At 38.2% G+C, this 14,965-nt stretch overlaps 1 protein-coding gene across 1 annotated transcript; it reads right to left on the bottom strand.

Moving 5' to 3' along the window:
- Nucleotides 1-3,580: 3,580 nt before the first annotated feature.
- On the bottom strand, nucleotides 3,581-12,366 carry LOC107662088 (extracellular calcium-sensing receptor-like). The gene is made up of 6 exons (XM_016451969.1): nucleotides 12,170-12,366; nucleotides 10,417-10,723; nucleotides 9,144-9,983; nucleotides 8,771-9,001; nucleotides 8,011-8,134; nucleotides 3,581-5,053 (listed from the first exon to the last, which is right to left on the bottom strand). The coding sequence occupies exons 1-6, from the start codon at nucleotides 12,364-12,366 to the stop codon at nucleotides 3,909-3,911; spliced, it is 2,844 nt and encodes a 947-aa protein (XP_016307455.1). The 3' UTR covers nucleotides 3,581-3,908.
- Nucleotides 12,367-14,965: the final 2,599 nt, after the last annotated feature.

Below are 14,965 nucleotides of genomic sequence, written 5' to 3'. Positions count from 1 at the left end.
TCAAGTGGGCGTGAAGACCACAAATGTATGTAGAACTTTTGATTATCCAGTGGGACAAACTTACAACATAGTGTTGTAAAACAGGGTTTTTTTGTTTTTCACATTTTGTACATGTAATACTTTGCACTTTAAAATAAACTTTTCAGTGTAAACTACATTTCATTTCAGTAGTCCCTATGTATGACATTTAAAGGGATAGTTCACCCAAAAATTAAAACTACCCCATGATTTACTCACCCTCAGCCATCTTAGGTGTACTTTTTATGATGGATTTATGCACTTTATTTTGCTTCAAAACCACTATTCACTGCCATAAAGCTTGGAAGAGCCAGGACATTTCAAGTCTCACGATTTATGTCCAGAGCATGATGCATGATGGGATTCGCTTAGCCTTGAATACAGCTCTGAAGCGGTATTCCAAATGATGTGGATGTAGTGTGCAGGGCTGGATTGGTAATCGGGCATACCGGGCATTTTCCCGGTGGGCCGACGCACTTAAGGGGCCGACAGAATGTTTTTTTGCCGAAAACCATCACGCAGGGACAGCGAGCAGCCAGTGGCCCATTGGTTTGTCTCCTGTACTGACAGCGTAAACATCCAATCACAATGCGCTATAGACGGAGCGATGAAGGGCAGGCATCTAACCTATCCTAATGTGTGTGCGCGGCTGTGCGCCATGAGTGTATGCGTAAACACTTTTTAATAAAACGTAAATTCGTCCCATGCGATTTTTTAGCCAAGTCAAGTCAAGTGTGTTCATAGAGGGTTCCATGGGCCAATGCGAATAAAACTAGATTTAAATAAAAAAAGACACGATATTGTCGGACCTGACGTTTTATTCTTATCCAAAACAAGATGTGATATGAGTGTGATACATAGGTGTATATATATATATATATATATATATATATATATATATATCGAAGTGGTGATGGGCCGCCTGGACCAAAAAATGCCAGGGCCGATTTTTTGTCCCAGTCCAGCCCTGGTAGTGTGGGACAATCTTGTGCACTTGATTCCTGTTGTGTGCATGCACTCCCAACTAGTGACCACAGTGTGGGTATTTGGACCAACTGGGTCTGTCATTTGATTACTTGTCTACTTACATGGCGTATTTCATTAAGTGTTCAAGTGCAAGTAAAGTTTTTACAGAGCGTTACGTACACATTTTGTACATTTAATTCTTTGCACTTTAAACATCTACATTTCTGTTTAGTAGTTCCTAATGCCACAATTTAATTGTGGTGCTTTTAATTGTGATAAAATATAAAATTCCTATAAAATATCCTACACTTTACATTTTATATAAATATCAAATATCCAATTAAATGAATTTACACTGCAATTTTACAATTTTCCTTGACATCTCGTGATTTCCACGTGAGTTCCTGAACATGATGAATGACAGAATATGCTTAGCCTGAAATACTACTCAAAATAGTGTGCATTACTGAGCAGTCCTGGGGCAGTCTTGTGTACTTACTTCCTGTCGCATTCACACATTCTCAAGTGGCCAAGACTGCAAATGTGGGTATTGGGACAGGCCCAATTTTGCAAGCAATTAGGGAAGGATGTCCCCTGACCTTTAATTTTCCTTCTGAACATAGATGTCACTAAATCTCATTTCAACAAATGCATTGAATGGTTATGCTTTTATTAAAGGGTTAGTTCACCCAAAAATGAAAATTAGCCCATGAATTACTCACCCTCAAGGCATCCTAGGTGTATATGACTTTCTTCTTTCAGACGAATCCAGTCAGAGTTATATTAAAACTGTCTTTGATCTTCCAAGCTGTTTAATGGCAGTCAGCGGGTGTTGCAGTTCATCAGTCCAAAAGAAGTAAAATAAAGCGCATCCATCCATAATAAAAAGTGCCTCACACGGCTGCGGGGGGTGAACAAAGGCCTCCTGTAGCGAATCGATGCATTTTTGTAAGAAAAATATCCATATTTAAAACGTAATAATCAATTTAATCTAGCTTGTGCTCACTGTTGTACACGGAAGCAGCTCTGGGCGGATGACGTAGGATGTCAGGGTTGCGTATGCGCCACTCAGAAGTGACGAACGTGGAAGCGCAGGGGAGAGATCAAAACAAAACAATGGTCACGAATTAGAAGTACAAAACGAGGATTTGTAAGGAAGAATATCGGAGGATTTCGATATAAGCCAAGAGGAGACTTGTTTTCCTTTGCTAAAGTAAGGAAACTTTGCTTCCTTTGCTCCTGTTAACAAACGTTGGTTTTCACGAGACTCACCGGCGCATGCGCAACACCGAAATGGATTCATCTGAAAGAAGGAAGTCATATAAGCCTAGGATGGCTTGAGGGTGAGTAAATAATAAGCTAATTTTCATTTTTGGGTGAACTATCCCTTTAATGTTTACTTTTAATCTGAACCATCAGTGTTTGTGCAATTTCTGACATCTGAATTTAAGTCAACTGATCCACTTGATTAAACAGAGCAAACATACATCGGTTTTGTACACTTCTGTTGTGAGGTAGTAATTTTTCATTCCTTGTGCTTTAGTAGAACGCTTGATGCGCTGGTCATATTAAATCAGACTGAGTATCAAAGTTATCCCTCTGCTCATTTCACCACCACCTTGTTTCCTGCTTCCTTTGTCTCTTGGACTGAAAGAAGAATTTACTTTCTTTTGACTAGTATTTGGATATCAAGACCAAAATTTTTGCACAGGCAAGATGGTCCAGTAAAACGCAATCATCTCTCAAATATGTAACAATTTAGTAACAATAACCTAGCTATTGTTTTATATTATATATTATATAAATTGTTGTTTTTATATGAAAATGAAATATTATCTATCTATCTGCAGTTACAGTTGTCATTGTTAAGCTTGTTGTCCAATCAGAAACAACTATTACGATGTCATTGCTTACATCTGTTGGCAATTAGTTGCTCTATTTATGTTTATTCTCCTCTGGGATCTACAGTAAATGTACCTTGATTTTTATTGTTTAAAAAACAATTGTTGACAAATCACGTAAAAAGTCAGTATTCAAACTGTCTCCTTGTAATAATTATTTATAGTTTAAGTTGTTGCATCAAACTTAGTGGGAAATGTCCGTTTTTACAGCATTTGTCTTTGCATGGTTTAAGTTACTTCCAATGAGAATAAGGTCACACTATTACAGTGCATGTGTTGTGCAGTGAAGGGTGTGTTAGTTCTGACAGCTTTTAGCCATATTATGAGCAATACTGTTGATACAATGGATAATTCAAAAAGGCAACCATGTGAGGAGTCATCCATTGTTAAAGAAAATAAACTTTGTTCAAAGAAGAGCTTCCAGTCAAAAAGGGACTGTGTAGAGCCTGTAATCAACAGGTATCTTACCTGCTTATTGGGCAAGAAAGGTCATCTCTGGGTCCGTTTAAAATCCTTTGCAACCTTGTAGTTGTCACCATCTCAAAAAAGCAGTCTGATATAGATACAAGTTGTATTACAGGCTCTGTCACTTTCCCTTTTTGCTTGTAAGCTCTTCTCCGAACTAGTAAAACTATTTTCAAGGGACTAGAAAACATTAGACAGAAATCAAGTGTTTTTGTTTTATTTATCTGCTTCTGTGTTACATTTAAGGCATTTTGCAGATGCCTTAAACAGAGTGACATAAAGTGCCTATGAATGAATGCTGTGGTAAACAAATGGCTCGCACACAAATGACTCTTGTGTCAGTGAGTTATGGCAGGTCTAAGTTTTGTTGACAGAGATTAGTCTGTGCCTGAAGACTGGGAGGGGTTCTGGCTGTTCTCATATTCAGCGGAGGTTGCTTTGGAGAAAATGATGGATATTGATACCACCACCGTGATGCCAAAACCAACCATATCCTTTAATCAAAACATGATTTACATTACAGTGGAAGTACAATCATTCACAAACCAGTTTGTGCACTCATTTGACCGAGTTCTTTCTAGCTTCCTCAAAACTTAAGGAGAGACTGACTGTTCCACTTCCAAAGCTCACCCTTGGTTTCTGACTATGTCTCCGTGTAGAGGGGGACTCCATTTCATTCCCATTGGTCTTCATGCTGATTGAGGAAGAGGGGGAGGAGGCAGAGGACCCACCCACGCTGCTTGACCTCTTCCTGGAGGCAGAACTTTGTCGTAGTGTCGCTTTTGCTGCTGCTTTGAAAGCATGAGCTGTTGTGCTACAGCGAACCTCCTCAATTGTGTTCCTGGATGGTTTTAGAAGAATGATGTACACCTTGTTGAAAAAGATACAGGCTAGCAAACTAAAGCTGGAGGCCAGAATGGCAATGACCTCAACCGCTGAGACAAATTTGCCATACGTGCTGAAGTATGCAGGGATGAAGGAGATCCAAACAATGAAAAAAATCAGCATGCTAAATGTTATGAACTTGGCCTCTGTGAAGTTTTCAGGAAGTTTTCGAGACTTGAATGCAAAGAAGAAACAAACAGCTGCCAGCAGGCATGTATAACCGATAAGGAACCCCAATGCCATCATGGAGCCCTCGTTACAGGTGATAAAGATGATCTCATCAATATCATAGTTCTTGTAACTCCCTGGTGGGGCATTGTACAACCAAACCACACAGATCATCACTTGCACAAATGTGAACAGGAACACCAGTAAGAACTGCAGGTTTAGTCCCCACCATTTACGGTGGAGACTGGTGGGGATTTTGGCTTCAAATACCAGTAGGACACGATTGGTTTTAACTAGAATGCAAGAGATGCATAAAACAAAGCTGATTCCAAAAGCTGGTTGCCGTAAACGGCACGTCCAGTCTTGTGGTTCACCTATGAATATAAGAGAGCTAGAGAAACAACAGATGAGTGAGAAAAGCAAAAGAAATGACAGCTCTCGGTTCGATGCTTTCACAATTGGGGTATCACGAAATTGCACAAAAACACCCAACACAAAAGCTGTTAACATAACCCCAAGAACTGCACATAAGGCCAAAGCAATCCCAAACGGTTCGGTCCAGGACAGAAACTCAATCTCCTTCAGAAAGCAGGATGTGTGATTGCCATTAGACCAGGAGTTATTTGGGCATTTAGAGCAAACACTGGCATCTGTGGAAAAAAGAAAAGAAACAGGAACAAAATACAATATTCAAATTGTTGTGATAATTACAGTAACACTCAAGTATTCAATTGTTAACATTACTTTATGCTTCAGTTAACAATGGGGAATATATTCTTTGCATGTATTAATCTTTGTTAATGCTGGTTAATAAAATGCAGTTGTTCATTGTTTCCTCATATTAGTTCAAAGTGCACTAACCAATGTTAACACATTGGTTAAGATTGGTTTTATTTTTTAAATGTAATTAGCAAATGTTTAAATGAACTAAGATTATTTTATTAACTAAGATTACTAAGATTTAACAGAGGTGGCCAACCATTCTCCTGCTGCAGACTTCAGTTCCAACCCTGCTCCAACACCTGCCTGTAGTTTTCAAGTCATCAATTCATAGCAGTGAATAATGAGGTATCATACCAGTACAATATGGAGTACCTCAAGGCTCAGTGCCTTGACATTGTTCGGAAGGCAGACACACTCTGTCACTTTAAATCTAGATTAAAGACCCATCTCTTTAACCTGGCTTACACATAACACACTAACACATTTCTATTATTCAAATCTGTTAAAGGATTGTTAGGCTGCATTAATTAGGTCAACTGATACCGGGAACACTTCCCATAACACCCGATGCACTTGGAAGCAATTACATCATAAGAAGAATGGCATCTACATTAATATTAGTCTGTTTCATTCTTATTCCGAGGTCACCGTAGCCACCAGATCCAGTCTGTATCCAGATCCGATAGCCTCTACAGCCCTGAATGTCAGTGGAGACCATGTCAACTAGATGAGCCCCAGAGACAGATCCCCAGTGAAGACCTCGTCACCTACATGGCCACCGGCACAATTCAAACAATAAATACCGTTTTGTGGCTCTTTAATGTGTCATGACAGATCACTGTATTGCCTCAGTTCAAGCACGTGAACCGATTGTCTTTTATATGTACGTAAAGCATGAAATGAACATTAATAAACATCGGAACGTATTTTATTTCAACCGCAGAACATTTTTCAAGTTAGGGTTCACCGAAATTAATCTACTCTCCTGTCTGATTTGTGGTCAAGGCTAGAAGGGATACAGCTGTGGCGTCTGGCCATGCGCATTTACATATTTTCCAAGCCGACAATATAATGTGAAATTCACGGGATTTTGTCCACAGTATGATAAGAGCACATGTTTTAACATATTATTTTATTATTTAACACTCAGTATTTTAACTTAAGTGCTACAAGCCATGCATGCAGCGCCGGACATGACAGATTTTCTGGTACGCAAAACAAGTACTTTAAAGGAATTCCTTGGCTTATTGCTGTTACTGTGTGGCAGCCAACAACATCACAGCTTAACCCTCCACACATTTTTATACTTCGTTATATTGGAAAATGTCAATTCAGTCGATCATTTTTACCCCGTTTTAACATGGATTTCTATGGAGACCGGCCTTAGCTGTCGGGCAAGATGGTGGATAGCAGCGGCGGAACATAATATCTGCATACTGATTGGTCAGATCGCCTGTCAATCAAGCTCCCTGCGACCGGTCAATTAAACTGCTGGTTTCGTCTGGCCAGAGGAGAACTGGACCCCTGACTGAGCCTGGATTCTCCCAAGGTTTTTTTTTTCTTCCTCCATTTCTGTCACCGATGGAGTTTTAGTTCCTTGATGCTGTCACCTCTGGCTTGCTTAGTTGGATAAAGTACACACTTTATTTCCAGCAATATCGTCAATTTGATTGCACAGATACTATTTGAATTAACTGAGCTGGACAATGACATCACTGAATCAATGATGATTTGAAAATTTGAGTGTTTACTATTGTCCTTTTGCATGATCAACACACTATTTTCCTATTTAATACTGTAAAGCTGCTTTGACACAATCTGTATTGCGCTATATAAATAAAGGCGACTTGACTTGACTTCAAGTAATTATGAACACCTCGGTGTAGACACCTGAACCAGGGATCTCTGTGGATCTACCATGGGAGAAAGTGTAATATTCAACTTGGGCTGTGTTCAAAACCTTAATTAGCGCACTTTTTGAGAGGAAAGGCATTTGTAGTGGTGTCCGAAACCAGCGGATGTTATCAAGCGCACTCATTCAATCCATAATGCACCGCAATAATGAGAGTACAACCGATGGCTAGAGAAGACCCATAATGCATTGCACAGTCTACAGGACATTGGCCTTCCAGGAACAGGCAGAGGCGGACAAAGTACTCAACTCCCATTACTTGAGTGAAAGTACAGATACTGCTGGTCAAATATTACTCCATTACAAGTAAAAGTTGTAAAGACAGATTTTTACTTAAGTAAAAGTACAGAAGTACTTGCTTTTAAAAGTACTTAAGTACCAAAAGTAAATTTCTTTTGTTATGTCAATGCACTGTTTTACTGTTGTACGTAATACTTGCAATACTTCTGAAGCAACTTAGAATACATGACACATACTGAAAAAAAATCAAAAATCAAACCTGCTTTAAAACCCCTGGGAACGCGAGCCACCCGGGGAAACCGGGCTACTGGAGCAAAGCATATATAGAGCTCTATTCTGAGTTATTGATGGAGAGTTTGAATGCGCAGTGAGCGCCTTGTTCTGTTGTATTTACTGAGAGACTTGAATAAACACTCGCGTCCCAGTCCGCCGACCCTGTCGTCTTCCTTCCTCCCTCTTGAACCATATCACAAGTACAATACTCAAGTAAATGTACTTAGTTACTGTCCGCCTCTTGGAACAGGATTGGACACTCCTGCATTATACCCTTAACATCACTGAATTGCTGTTAGAGTTGTACAACAGGATACCACAAAAATGAATGAGAAGTGCAGTAATCCTGTTTAATTAGGACTAGAGATAAACTGCTCTACCATCGTTGCTTCCACCAGCAAAGAAAGTGTTGACAGTCTTCTAATAGATATCAAGTTGCTAATTCCTAAATTTGCTAACCGTTATGATCACTGTACTCCCCATCCGAGCACTCTGTACACTCGAAGCAGCATGTGGGCTTGCCATCAATAATCCCTTTTCTGGTTCCAGGTTCACACTCCTCACTACAGTTGGAAAATGGTACCTGGCAGAGAAAAAAGAAGCAATATGTGACCCTGGACCACAAAACCAGTCATAAGTAGCACATAAGTAGCACATATTTGTAGCAATAGCCAAAAATACATTGTATGGGTCAAAATTATAAATTTTTCTTTTATGCCAAACATCGTTAGTGTATTAAGTAAAGATCATGTTCCATGAAGATATTTTGTAAATTTCCTACCATAAATATATTAAAACTTAATTTTTTATTAGTAATATGCATTGCTAAGGACTTCATTTGGACAGCTTTAAAGGCAATTTTCTCAATATTTAGATTTTTTTGCACCATCAGATTTCAGAAATTCAAATAGTTGTATCTCGGCCAAATATTGTCCTATCCTAACAAACATACATCAATGGAAAGCTTATTTATTCAACTTTCAGATGATGTATAAATCTCAATTTCGAAATATTGACCCTTATGACTGGTTTTGTGGTCCAGGGGTCACATATATTGTCTCATGCTAAAGGTCTATACAACAAGTCGCATTTGTTTCTGTAACTGACTGAACAAGGATGTGATCCTTCGGGTACTCCATTAGTTAATGAATGCTAGGCTAAATAAATAACAATCTAAGAGCCAAGAAAACTAGGAACTGTATGATCTATGCTTACTCACCTCAGTTAGATGGCCATTCCACAGTATCTTAGTCTTGTCAATGGAAAGTTTGTCCCCAATCTTGTTATGTATGCTGTAATAACCAACCTCCTCAAATACAACAGAACCATCCTCAGGTGATCGATGCCAGTTTATGATCGTATAATTTGCTGAGAGCTCACTGCCATTGTCAAAGTGCACCTTCTCCCCTATGCTGTTTATAAAGTTGAGGTGTCTCAGTTGTTTCAGAACCTTTTAGAATAAAAAGAGGCATGTGAATATCATTTCGTTACTTTCTTAGAAAGAGCAGAGCAGAAGGGAACCTTCTGGAATACTGCAACAGAAAATTCTTGTGCAGCTTACAAATATAAATGCAGCATGATAAGTAACCCACCTGCCAAGCTTCAACTTTCCTAATGTCTGCACAAGAACCATTAGCAAACAATCCTTTTCCAGGTGTGCAGGTTAGTATGTCCTGAAGTGCCTGTGCTATGGCATAAACAGCCACATACACGTTATAAGAAATCCTTAGGTGTGTGTAGTCCAGGTACGGTGTCTCCACACTTGCAATATCTTCTTCACCAGTGCACAGTGGTCTGAAACTTGTACTGCCATTTTCACTGTCCTCATTCCTTGGACTATCTTCTAGGTAACAGTTAAAAGTCTCCTCCCAAAATTCTCTCACAAACTCATTGAGGCTGGACTGCTTTGGGTGCACTTGCTGTAAGAACTCTTTAAAGCCGGGTATATGACCAGCTCTCAGTGCAAAGCCAATAGTTCCTCCCATGACATCAAGGTACTCTGGCTTGGCAACCAGGCTAGAGCTGGCCCACGCCTCACTTGCCAACCAGATACGGTCTGTGACATTTCGCCTCACCATCTCTTTAATAAGTGGCTCAATATCTGGTCCACTAGCAAACACGGCGATGACTTTAGCAGTTGAGTTTTCGATGCGGTCCGCTAGGCGTCGAATCTCAGCTTCATCGATGTATTGTGAAATTAAAACATTAAGATCAATGCAGATGTCCCTATGAAACATTTCGTTTTCAAACTTTTCAATACCTGGACGGCCATATTCATCGTCGGAGGCAATAGCAATCACCCAGTTCCACTGGAAGTGGTCAATGATGGCAGCCATAGCAATAGCCTGATACTCATCTGTGGGGATAGTTCTCATGAAGGATTTGTACTGATTCTTGTTGCTCAGAAGTCGACTGGATGAAGCATAGCTGATCTGAAAAAAAAAAAAACAGTGGAGAAGAGGGACAATTTCAGACAATTTAGTTCTTTTTTTTCAGTGTATTTTTTACATGCAGCACTTTTTTATAAAATGACAGCTCATAGTGACCATACTGTTTAAGTACTTTGTAATACAAAATAATACTATGATATGTTTTTATTATGTTTTGTTATTTTTTTTTAACCATATTCACCTGTGGCGTCATGTTTTAAAGCATTTTTTAAAGGTAAATGAGATCATCCAGATGAATGTAATAGAACTGTCGTCTTTAAAAACAGTCAACATTAATATATAATATAATTATATATAATAATAATATAATTTATTCATGCTGCATTTACCAAGCATATTTTTCTTATTTCTTGTAATTGCTCACAAAACTATTCTAATGAAACACTTAGAGATGGTTTGGAAATTGCAAAACAACCTGAGGAATGTAGAAGAGGCCCAGAAGGTCAGCCACCGCTGTAGATACTGCAGATCCAGATGCCCCAACCACTGCAATGGTTGATGGGATGTTCCCTGTGCAGTTACAGAACTCATCCAAGTTGAGTGAATCAATCTTATTCTGTGCAACAAAGCTTAGCGATGCTTCCAGGCCTTTCGAGACAGTGTTACATGTGTCAAATATACGGTAGCCAAGCGTGATGTTTGGAAGAAGAGTAGAGCTGTTGTTGATTTCCTCTATAGCAAAGATCATAGATTGCAGCCAACGGAATCCACGAAAATTATATCTGAAAAAGAAAGCAGCCTATATTTTTACAGTATAAAGACTGATACTTTGGGCCATGTTTATTATTTAGGCAAGTTAAACAACAAGGACTAGTACTTAGAGCTGACTACAAATATTTAATATGACATGACAAAAGCAAGGCTTTTAGAAAAAGACAAACACTGTAAAACTGTGTTAAGTTGTAAATAAAACAAAGATTAGGCAGCGGCTATTTACACTAAGTACAAATAGCTATAGATTATATTTACACTATGTTAAAACTATGCTACTTATTGCAAATAATGGCAATTACCTGCACCTCATTATTGTAGCACTGTACATTATAAAACAGTATGCAATAATAACGTATTGAGTGTAAATTATAATTTTAATTCAAATTATTAAATGGATGCAACCTTATTGGGAAAATAAATCCCTCCCTACACCTAACCGAACCCTATCCGATATTTATTTTCAACTTTTCGATTATTTCGTTTATTTATTGAAAATAAATGCCTTTCCAAAGTGATATGAGATTTGAAAAGGGAGGAAAAAAACCCCACTGGATCCGTTGTTGGATTAACGTCTTTTGTAGTGTTCTGCCAACAAGGCGGGCTATTTGCATTTTGTGTAAATAAACACTACACAAAGGGCACTGGAGTACATTTACAAAAAAATATATATACTATTTCAGTCTTTCTGCTTAAAATGTCATGTTTAATTCAGCGTGTTAAAAATTTACTAGCAATTTCTGAGTGAAAATTGCTTCTACACCAAATTTGCTTGAGTGTAGGTTGTTCTGTTGTTAAGCTAACAAAACACTGGAAATTTGTCTTCCAGACTAATTTCACATGACTTAAAACGGGACAACCTATTGAATGGACCTTAAATTAAATATGGCTTTCTATGCTGATTAAAGTCCTTAAGAGTATATGGAAATCATTTTTTGTTTGTTTGTTTTTTCCCCCAAAATAAATAAAACAAGTAAATCTGTGACACAATCTATCTGTAAATCTATATTTACATACACTCTAAAAAATGCTGGGTTAAATATAACCCAGCATTTTTTAGAGTGTATACTTACTAAATTTACAGACTGAAAATTATATCTACACAGAAAAAGTGCATTAAATTAAATCAACATTAAATTTACAGTTAGTCACTAAATAATGTGTTAATTGCCAAAGGTCAGCTATCTTGATATTAAAAGTTTGAACTGCATTTGGAGAAGCTAACCATGCACTCTAAAAAATGCTGGGTTAAATACAACCCAGTGCTGGGTAAAATAGGAACAAACCCAGCAATTGGGTTGTTTGGACCCAGTGGTTGGGTTAAATGATTAACCCAACCTTCTGGGTAGTAACCCAACCGCTGGGTCAAAACAACCCAATTGCTGGGTTTGTCCCTATTTTACCCAGCACTGGGTTGTATTTAACCCAGCATTTTTTAGAGTGTGTTGTGTTTATACCTGACACACTCAGTTGACTCTGGCCTCGCTGCAAGATCCTGGTCTTTGGATGCCACTCCAAAGTGTATTGGGAAAAGCCCCCCTAGCAGTATGTCACCAGTCTTCTGGGCCCTCTGGTGTGGGCCATAGATTGAAATTACACCGCTGAAACCCAGCAGAACCAGGTAGTGCAAGTAAAACTTCAGATGAAACCTCATTGCTTCAGTTGGTTTCTGAAGCGGTCTTCATGGGGCAAGGTAGACGTTGGCAGAGCGTCAGGTTTTGGAATTTCCACTAGTTTCGTCAATTGCCTCTTCTGTCAAAAATTATTTTAAAATGCTCTTCACTTAGTTGATGAAATCAACAGACAATATACAAAGAGTGTCAGACGGACCAACACATTCTTGAGCGGGGAAGTACCTGGGAAATCCACCCGCATTGCTGATCATATATGGATCTATTTGCAGAGATGAAGATTCTTTTGTTCCTTCCTCCGGTAAATGTCTCCCCTGTTCATTATGTGATGGATGGAGGAAAACACAGCCCATGAAAGTAACTTAAAGTAGCTAGTGTTTGATTTTTGATTCACCACACAGTGTTTGGTTGAATGCTGGATATTCCTGAAAAAAAAACAAACATAAAATGACACTTAGTAACATGAACAAAACAGTAAAAATGAAGAATGTTTATATTTATACAACAGTTACAGTAGTTCTGGTCTTTGAATTTGATTGGCCGAGCAGCATAGAGTGCAACAGTGCCCACCCGCTTTTTCAGCTGCCCATATACACACACCACAAAAAGCATAGGGAAGCAATGTCATTTGTAGTAATGATTCTCTGATTGGTGGAGATGTTTGCATGGGCAATATAGTTTATCATCAGGAATTTCACTGCTGAACATGATTATTCTTTCCAAAAAAAAATGCTGAAACATTTTCCATCAGTTGACATCCTCATAGCTCACAGTAAGTCTGTCTTTAAAGGTTTATAATGTAAACATTCAAAATCAATTCCCCTATGGAGAAAGTTAATAGACTTTTTCTTCCAGAATCCCACAATTGAATGCTACCGTTCCATCAGTACTGATATTATGCCCACAGATATTTAGCACTGGAACTTTTCACCATTTGCACGGATCACCCCAATTATATATGTTTGCAACTTCTAGACGGGCTTTTAGTCTGTGCAACAGTGGTGTAGATTTTCAGTGACTCTTTTCAGAGACTGAAAATTGCCAAAATATCTATATATATGTCAATTTGAGAGCATTACATTGTGGGATACAGTACTCTGGATAGTCTGCTGTGTTTTATACTACACATTTTAGCAAATGTAGTTGTTACAATCATTGCAGGAGTGCCTGAAGAAAAGATAAAATCCAAAACACAGTTTAATAAAGATCCACACAGTAATCCACAGCAGGTACAGAAACAATACAACTTCCAAAAACAAGATCGGACACTGAACTCAACAACAGGTTGAACTTAAATACACTGGCAAATGAGGTAAATTAATGATACACAGCTGAACAGAATAAACTAATGACGTTAGTATCCATGGCAACACAAAGAGAAGCGGGAAAAGAACAAAGAAAACCATGAAACTAAAGAAAACAAACTAAAAGTCCCACTTAACTAACATATTTGTGACGGTGGTATGTCATCCAGGTATTCTACAATATGTATACAGAAAGCTTGCTTTATATAGTGGTTCCCACAGCCTATATGGGCCATTCTACAGAATTGGTCCAAAGTCAGAGTTGGTAACGTCTTGGACAAAAATGTCTTTTTCCAAAAAAATTGTATGTATGCAAATTATATAATATCCAAGGTACACATTTCTAGTAATTGTGCAGTTAATTCTCATATTGTATTTTCAGAAAGTTTTGGAATATTTGTCCTCTCCCCAAATTTGTCACTACTGAAACACAGTAATATCTAAAGCTACAAGCAGCTATGAAAGGGTCCTCGCACCCGGGCTCACCGCCACCTGGTGGCTTTAGGAAAACAGCTAACGGTGGCAATATGCATTTAAAGTGATAAATATAGGAGGAATATGTCAGTCATTTATATGTGCCAAACTTCCTACTGCCAGCTGGTGGCGCTATGATTATAACTGAATGTTGGCATATAGATTACTTCAGACCTGGGGTCTCATTTATAAAACTCTCCGTAGATTTCATCCTAAAAGTGTACGTACGCTCAAAAGCTAGATTTTGCATACGCAAAAAAAGTTTTCAGATTTATAAAACCATGCCTACGCGAGAACCTTCGCAAAAAAAAAATCCCTTTATAAATTCCAGTCAGGGGAAGATTGTGCGTACGTGCATCTCTACCCCGTCTCCTCCCCGAAATCACCATATATGGAGCTTACAACTCCTAGTTTTACTATGCATAACCTCATCTGCATATCATTTCCATGCATATTCCCATCCACGTGACACCATGTTTAACACCGTCAAAGATAAAAGACATTAAGCAAATATGAGATACGGGCTATAAATGCCATTTGTGCCATACATTAATTTTTATTGCTAAAAAATCATCAAATATCCTTATGTTTTAGAATAAATATATCAAGATAAAAACACAAATAAAAACAAAAACTGTTTAAAATAGTTAACAGATAAATATTTTAGAATAGAGTTGATCTCATTCTTTTACACTGGCCAAATAGTATTTCAATTGTTTTAAACAATTCAAATCAAACTACATTTATGCAGTTTTGCTGATAAGGTGAACATCTTTTAGCTATTTTTACTGGAAGCAGATATTTATTGCAGTGTAAAATTGTCTGACTCGGCGCGTCACTAACA

Source organism: Sinocyclocheilus anshuiensis, unplaced genomic scaffold, assembly GCF_001515605.1.
Source record: "Sinocyclocheilus anshuiensis isolate Anshui unplaced genomic scaffold, SAMN03320099.WGS_v1.1 scaffold431, whole genome shotgun sequence".
Classification (NCBI taxonomy): domain Eukaryota; kingdom Metazoa; phylum Chordata; class Actinopteri; order Cypriniformes; family Cyprinidae; genus Sinocyclocheilus; species Sinocyclocheilus anshuiensis.
The sequence above is the reverse complement of the archived record's forward strand: the minus strand, read 5'-3'. Positions and strand labels throughout refer to the sequence as shown.

What these genes read in the sequence shown, in the direction of transcription:
- LOC107662088 (XM_016451969.1), bottom strand. Translation starts at nt 12,366, where the DNA reads ATGAGGTTTCATCTGAAGTTTTACTTGCACTACCTGGTTCTGCTGGGT. An exon ending in GAGTCAACTGAGTGTGTCAG is followed by an intron (nt 10,724 to 12,169) that starts GTATAAACACAA and finishes TTTCTTTTTCAG; the next exon opens with ATATAATTTTCGTGGATTCC. An exon ending in GGAATGGCCATCTAACTGAG is followed by an intron (nt 8,135 to 8,770) that starts GTGAGTAAGCAT and finishes TTTCTCTGCCAG; the next exon opens with GTACCATTTTCCAACTGTAG.